We start from the raw sequence: 8,051 nt of genomic DNA on the forward strand, positions 1-8,051 counted from the left end.
GCCCTCGGCGGGAGGAGTTAAGGACCGAGTCCCGGGGGGCCTCTATCGTCAGCCCGGCAGGAAGAAACGGGAGGAGCGGGCTGATCACCCGAGGGTGGGGCGGCTCCAGGCTCTTGCCAGCTGAGGAGGAGGAAGGGAGGCCGCGAGGGTCGAGCGGACGGGAGCAGATGGAGCGCTCTGCGGCCGACAAGCTGGCCACGGCCGCGGCCAGGGGCCGTGCGGAGGAGGTGCGGGCCCTGCTGCAGGCGGGGGTGCCGCCCAACGCACCGAACCGCCTAGGCCGCCGTCCGATCCAGGTGCGCGGGGCTGAGGCGAGAGAAGCTGGCGCCCCGAGGGTCTGGAGAGCGCCTCGAGGCTGGGCCTGAGGGATCCTTCGGTGCTGGAACCAGGAGTTGGCGCATGCGGGTGGGATTCGAATGCTGCTGGGCGATCCCCGGGGCTCTCGAGGAGCAGGGAGTTAGGCACGTGCGTTACAGACCTCTAAAACGCCAGGCCGATCTGGGAAAGGATAGCGGCTTAGAAGAGCGAACTCACTGTTTTATCACATATGAAAACTTAACGAGCGTTTGAGTAAAACGTGATTTTCAAACTATATATTTTTAAAACTATTTGCTGGGGCTTATTAGCCCCGAACTCAAGAGACCCTCGGATGCCATTTTATCTTCTTTGTTGCTAAGGGGGATTTCTGTGGAAATCTCCTGTCTAGTAGGTTTGTATTTAAAACACGCACACAAACACCCACTCACACAATTCAAAGTATTCAAAAGTAACTGCGTAGTGTTTAACTCTGAGTGGGGGAAATATGTACTTTGTAAGGGAGCTGGGGAAATGACGACAAACATATGGAGAGAAGCATTGGTATGTTATTCTGGGCAGTTTTTCCTTTTTCTGGTTTAAAGTACTGGTTGAGAAGCGCCGTTTCTCTCCTCTCGCCGTCCGGCTTGGATCGTGGGTAGGTGGTCACCAGAGCATGCGTATCTATGTGCCAGTAGTAATGTGTGCCTGCTTCATTACATAATGTCTATAAAATTTTGCCAGTATTACAGAGACAATTAGGCTTTAGGATTTTAGAAGAGCTCTTATTTGATTAGGTACAAAAAGGAAAATAGAGTTGAGTGTTTTCAGATACTTTTTAATGGCAAAGAAAGAGAAAGAGGAAATAATTTTCATTTTAGAATCCTATCAACGTCTGTGTTTAATACAGTCGTTCATGGTTAGTTGATAGAAGAAATTTAAATAACTAAATTCGGATTTTCTTTTTAAATATATTTAATCACCCTTCAAGTATTCATTTCATTCATTTTCTTCTTGATTTTAAGTGCTAAGATTGGTTGAACTAATTACAAGTGTGTCCCTTTTTAATTTTTTATACCATAAAATGTTAGAAAAGCATTTAATAATGCTAAAATGAAGGTCTTCATAACATACACAGAACAATGTATTGCACTAATTTTTCTTTGTTATAGTTGCTGTAATTTAATGCATTTATATTTCTTCTTGATCTTTTTGAAAACCAAATTAGTTTCACTTTCTTTAGGGCAGAATCCAACAAATATAATTTATTCTGGCTCCTAAATTTAGACAAATTAAGTAATTCATGTTTGGCAGAATGTGACTAGAAATAAATAACTTCTCTAAACATAGTATTGCAGAGTTAATATAAAACCAAATAATGATTACACTGAAAAAATTGTCTTTATCCCCCTGCCTCCATTCAACATCAACTTGCTTAGCTGGTAAGATCTTGCACACCATTTTAAAATTACTCTTTGAAATGGTTTCATCTAAAAGATGATTTAGGAATCAGAGGTAAGCATTTTCTGCTTAACTGACTCTCAAATCATAAGCTTAGAAGTGTTTTCCATTCGTCTCCCAGTCCCCTGTTGAACTCCAAGTTGGAAGAGGTGAGTCCTGAAAATGGAGGACCACTATGCAAGGGAACCAGCGCCACTGTGGAAAATGTCTGTGGATGGGCTGAGCTTTGAAACTACATAGGAGAGCTTCAGAGAACATTTTGAGAAATGGGGCGCACTCACAGATTGTAAAGAGAGACACCTCCTCCAAATGAAACATTCTAGGGGCTTCGGTTTTTATTATTTACTCTTGTATTGATGGAGGGGATGCAGCAATTCATGCCTGAACACAAGGCTGGTCGGCATGGAGTGGAATCGCAGAGAGCCATTTCCAGAGAGGATTTGTCAAGCCTTGTGTTATGTAAGTGAAGGAGATTCTTGCTGGTAGCACTAACAGAAGAATCTGAAGAATTTGAGAGATTACTTTGTGAAGTGTGGGAAGATTAAGACCAAGGAAGTTATGAAACTTGGGGATGTGGGGGAAGCGATGAAGATAGAGGATTTGCTTGTGTAACTCTTGAATCTCATGATAAAGAAGATAATAGCTGTTCCTCAGGGAAAAGAAAACCAAACTACTAGTGGGCATTGTCATGAAGTGAAAGTGGCCTCTTTTAAATAAGAACAGTCTGCTGCTGCATTATAAAGTGGCTGTTAATGTGGATCTGGCAACTTGGAGTTGTGGAAGAAACTACGGGGGTGATGGAGGAAATTTTGGCCATGGTGATACCTTGGTGGGAGAGGACGCTATTGGTGATAGAAACAAGGCAGCAGAGGAAGGTAGAGAGGTATAATTTTGCAGGTGGTGGATTATGGTGGTGATCCTGGTTACGGTAGCAGAAGAAACTATGGTGGAAGTGGGCCAGGATATAGAAGCCAAGGAGGCAGACAGGTTGAAGGCGGAGGATATGACAGCTGCAGTAAAGGAGAAAATACTGGAGGTGGTGGTAAAAATTATCATTATTTTGAAAAATCAGAGTGAACAACAGCAATCACAGACCCATAAAAAGGGGTAGTTTTGATGGAAGAAGCTGGGGTAGTTCTCAGGTGGTGGTTACAGATCTGGTGGTAGAAGTGATGGACAAGATAACAAAGTTTGAAAAACAGCAGAAAATGATTACAGTTCTTAACAGAAGATAGAGCAAGCAAAAAGCTGTCCGAAAAGCTCCAAATTCCTTTGAAATATTTTTCCCAAATTTAAAATTTTCCACAGAAAGAATGATGATTCAGAGGGAAGTTTTTGCAGCTTAAACAAGAAACCCTTTTTGTTCAGGATTGTCGCAAAGTTGACCCCCCCAAAAAAATGTGCAGCTATTAATTAATGTGATGTAGTGTTAATCAGATACACATTTCTGCTTTTTATTATTTTTTTGAAATCTGTTGCTGCGGGCCCCAGCATAGTGGCCTAGCGGCTTAACCTCCCCTTGACCGCGCTGGAATCCCGTGTGCGCACCAGTTCTAATCCTGGCCACCTCGCATCTCATCCAGCTCCCTGCTTGTGGTCTGGGAAAGCAGTAGAGGACAGTCCAAAACCTTGGGACCCTGCACGGCGTGGGAGACCTGGAGGTCTGGCTCCTGGCTTCGGTGCAGCACCGAAGTGGTCACTTGGGGACTGAACCATCGGACAGAAGATCTTCCTCTCTGTCTTTCCTCCTCTCTATATATCTGACTTTATGATAAAAGTAAATAAATTTTTTTTTTAAAGAAATCTGTTGCTGCTTTGTCTTTTTGCTGCAATTGGCATATTGCCCTGCAAATTGTAGTAGTGGTCCAGGAATAAGAAATTAGCAATTTTTAGAACAAAAGTGTTTTCCTTTTCCATCTCTGTAATGCATCATCCCAATCAGTGGCTAAAGCAAAGCCAGAATTACTTTTTGTTTGTTTGTTTGTTTGTTTACAGTCGTAGAGGTCAAGACGCTAAAATGGAGCCACGGGATTCCTTTGAGAAGCTCTAGGAGGATTTTGTTTTTTGCCTTTTCCTTCTCTGGTGACCCTTCTCTCTGTTCTCCATACCCATGCTTCTTTCTTCTTCTTTTTTTTTTTTTTTAATTTTTATTACAAAGTCAGATATACAGATAGGAGAGACAGACAGAGAGGAAGATCTTCCGTAGGATGATTCACTCCCCAAGTGAGCACAACGGCTGGTGCTGCGCTGTGCGGGTGCAGGGTCCCAAAGCCTTGGGCCGTCCTCGACTGCTTTCCCAGGCCACAAGCAGGGAGCTGGATGGGAAGTGGAGCTGCCGGAAGAACCGGCACCCATATGGGATCCCGGGGCGTTCAAGGCGAGGACTTTAGCCGCTAGGCCACGCCGCTGGACCCCCATGCTTATTTCTTTTGACTATGTCTTCTTATAAGGCTACTTGTAGTTTCATGGAATGCTCCTCAATCATTCAGGATAACTGTCCTTCCTTTATGTAGGTCAGATAGAGATCATAATGTGTTGTGCACTTTAAAACAAAAAGGCCTAAAATAAAGAATTTTTAGGGACATCTTTTGGAGAGCTTTATTTCACTTACTACAGACAAGTTTAGGACCAACTGTCTAATAAGCTACATTTTATACCTGAAGGAAATGAATTTTAACACTCAAGGAAGATAAGTGTAAAAAAAGTAAAGTGATTGTTGGGTTTTAAAATTTTTAACAATTACCATGTCCTGGCTTGGATACGTAATGATGTACTACAACTTTTCATGCCTATATAGTTCCATCTCAAAATGACAGGGAAAATATACACAGTTGGAAGTGATAATAGTGTGTGTGTGTATGTATATTTTAAAATATATATATATATAACACTTTCCCTCTCGCTCTTTTTGTTTTGTCTCTGGTAACGTTCCGCGTGAGACTAGAGCTCCGCAAAAGTTTGAAGAGAATACTTTGCAACTGAATGTGTACTGAAGATGAAATTGGGCGGGAGAACTGTAGAAATTATGCACAGTGCCTTGCCTGTTGTCTGCCTAGGATGGGATACTTAACAAAGAAGATTTATTTCATACTAGTGCTGCCCCCACACTTGACCGCTCTTCCCTCTCCTGCAGGTCATGATGATGGGCAACACTCGCGTAGCCGAGCTCCTGCTGCTCCACGGTGCCGAGCCCAACTACGCCGACCCCGTCACCCTCACCCGACCGGTGCACGACGCCGCCCGGGAGGGCTTCTTGGACACGCTGGTGGCGCTGCACCGGGCCGGGGCGCGGCTGGACGTGCGCGACGCGTGGGGCCGCCTGCCCGTGGACCTGGCTGAAGAGAAGGGCCACCTCGACGTCGCAGGGTACCTGCGCGCGGCCGCGGGGGACACCGAAGGTGGTCTCCACGCCAGCGCCAGGGCCGCGGAAAGTCCCTCAGGTGAGGACGCACGATCCAAGAATTTGAGCTCGAAGGTCGAAGCTTAGTGCGCTGGCGAAGTAGGATCCGCAGTCTGATGCTACAGCCCAATCCAGTCTTTTCTTCGCAGCGAGGATTCCTTAGGCTTGTGAAAACTCATCCGTACTCCATAACGCCTCCTCCACCACCACTCAAAATAACACCGTCACCATAGCTACAGGCCAAACTGCGAAGCGTCTTTAGAGACCTCAGAGAACAAAGGTCCGGATCTTTCTCCTCCAAGCTAGTGAGCCCTTTCTTCTCACCTGGCTTCAGGTTCCCCAATCAGCATTGCCACAAAGCTGGACCAGCTCCACAACTTCCAAAACCAGTTGTGCCGGGCGCGTTCGGGAGATGCGTCATTTGTCATTCCCAGCAGTCCCAGTTCTATTAATGAATACTAATCTGATCCTCGCTTTATGTGGCAGAGAGCTGTAATTTTCCAGAACTCTGCTAAGGGGTTCTACAGTCTCTAAAATGAATTATGTCAAACTTCACACTCGACTTGTTGCACACCATGGGAGACAGAGACTTTACCTCTCCCCCTTTCCACTTAAAATTTCAATTTCTTGGAGAGATCAATGAAATAGAGAAATGGGTGTGTGGCCCTCCTTGCCCCGCGCACCTGAATCCACCACCCCCAATCCCATACCCCAGCAGCCCTATTCCCCACTTGTGTGTATATCTGAAGTGCGGAGCTTTATTCTGCTTCCCGGGTATATTTTTAAAATTAAATATAAGAGGCTGTGTATGACCCTAATGTTAACCTTTAAAGTAATACATGACTTTCAAGATACTGAAATCCATGTTGGCTCAGAATTAGACGCGGGGCTCTCTGGGACTCAGGGAGTGGAGTCAAGGTAGAGAGAGTGGAGAATCTAGGTGTGGGCGACCTTAGTGAAAGGCGCTGTGAATGCGAAGTGCAGGACCCCACTGGCCTTAAGAAGTGAGTTCTACTTCAGTGACCTTCCCTCTCTAACCACAGCTTGCGTTCTGGACCTGAAGTAGAACCGGGGCCAATCATAGAAGCTTTGGCAAGAAGAGCTGAGATGTAGAGAGAATAGTTGTTCCAAGGCAAATGAATTAACTGAGCGACCTTCAATAAATAAATCAAACATTCTCTCCCTCTTCTCTGTTCTTTTTTTCCCAAGCCCTCTTTTCCATGCACAGCTAACAATCGTTTCCCTAAGTGTGGGTGGGGACTTGCCTTCAAGACACCAATTTCATGGACACCAAAATTCTCTGATGCTTTCAGCTACTACTTGCAGGCAAACCACACTCATCCTCCTGTATCCTTTAAATCACCTCTAAATACAATTTAGGTGGCATAACGTGGCTAGGAGGACCACGTGAGGACAAGTCTGCACTTGTTCAGTGCAGATTGAAATCATCATAGGTCCAATTGTATTTTCCATCTCAGAATGGTTGGATCTGCAGATAGGAAGGGATATGGAAAAGGGGGGATATCTTTCTTTATTTAACGTGTGCTACATGATCAGCCCTATTGTGGGTTGCTGGAGTCATAGAAACAAGAGATAAAAAATCAGAGTCCTGCCCTCATAGAGCTTACATTCTTAAAGCATACTTCCATGAACACTAAGAGTATATCCTTAGAGAGTGGGTGTGTGAAAACCAACGTGTTGGAGAAGTGTGAACAAGCAGATGGGCTAAAGAGTGGCCAGCCAGGGGTCGACATCAGGACATAATGACAACCACCGATTACAGATGCCAATTGATTGAGTTCTGATTTCTGATGCAGCTCCCTTAATGGCTTGGGAAAACACCAGAAGACAAATGCTTGCAGTCCTCCACCCACATGGGAGACTGGTTTGAAGTTTCTGGTTTCATCAGGCAGAGATTGTGGCAGTTTGAGGAATGAACCAGTGAATTAAAGAATTCTGCCTCTCATTCTGTAACTTTTTCTGTAATTTATATGTATTTTAATTTTAAAAGGTGGCAGATAAATTTTCTATGAAAACAAGTAGTCATGGAGGTAGGTGGAGTGATTCTGGAGTTTGAAGACTGTAGGAGATTATGGAGGGCTGCAGAGAACTGCGATGTATTTAGGAGGAGAATGGAGAGGAAGGCAGAGAAGTCTGATCATGGAGGGATCTTGTATTGCTCCAGAGGAGCCGTTAGAGGAGTCAGAGGAAGGGAAACTGAAACCCGAGTTTCTCCTAGATCCAGCTTTCCAGATTTGGGGGCTCACTTTGCTTCTAGCTCTCTGGCTTACTCTGCACTGAGAACTGGACACGTCTGGAGCCAGACGGGGACGGCCTCAGCGCCCCTGCCGCCCCCACCCAGCCCCGGCAGCGAGCCTGGAAGACCTGGAAAGAATTACAAGCCCTCGGGGCGCACTTGCGCTCCGGTTCCTCCGCACTGGCGGAGAACCAGGCGGGCGGAGGCGCTTTGGCAGGCTTGGGAGTGCGGTGGCGGCTGACAGGTATCTATCGGTAGGTGGGTGGGTCCTGTGCGTTGGACACAAGAGAGACAAAAGCCACACGTGTGTGGTGGCCGTATATCTGATAGGGTCTGGGAGGAAAGACTACACGTCGTGGACTTCTGGTATCTAAAGCTTTTCTTTCCTCTCTCTGCAGATGGTCACCACTGAGGCCTGGCTACCCTGAGATGCCGATCTGCAAAGTTGGAACACAGCTACAACCATCCCCACCTCGCACAGTTCTTCCCTGCTTTCTTAGTTCCAACTTTAAAAAAAAAAAAGAAATGCTTTTTTTTTTTTAACCTCTATGTGCCTTCCCTTGCTTTGTCAATTCCCATTTATACAATTCCATAAAGAATTTGTTTTAAAAAAGAATACAGCAGTGTTGTCCGTAGCTG

The 8,051-nt window shown here is 45.5% G+C and overlaps 1 protein-coding gene across 1 annotated transcript; it reads left to right on the forward strand.

Annotated features, from left to right (window-relative positions):
- On the forward strand, positions 1–7,824 carry LOC101531644 (cyclin-dependent kinase inhibitor 2A). Its single transcript, XM_012925785.2, has 3 exons — positions 1–296; positions 4,889–5,195; positions 7,811–7,824. The coding sequence occupies exons 1-3, from the start codon at positions 168–170 to the stop codon at positions 7,822–7,824; spliced, it is 450 nt and encodes a 149-aa protein (XP_012781239.1). The 5' UTR covers positions 1–167.
- Positions 7,825–8,051: the final 227 nt, after the last annotated feature.

The sequence above is a fragment of the Ochotona princeps genome, chromosome 14, assembly GCF_030435755.1.
Source record: "Ochotona princeps isolate mOchPri1 chromosome 14, mOchPri1.hap1, whole genome shotgun sequence".
In the NCBI taxonomy this organism is placed as follows: domain Eukaryota; kingdom Metazoa; phylum Chordata; class Mammalia; order Lagomorpha; family Ochotonidae; genus Ochotona; species Ochotona princeps.

Excerpts from the sequence above, each read along its gene's own strand:
- LOC101531644 (XM_012925785.2), top strand. The coding sequence starts at position 168 with ATGGAGCGCTCTGCGGCCGACAAGCTGGCCACGGCCGCGGCCAGGGGC. Across the intron at positions 297-4,888 it reads TAGGCCGCCGTCCGATCCAG|GTCATGATGATGGGCAACAC; the intron begins GTGCGCGGGGCT and ends CCTCTCCTGCAG.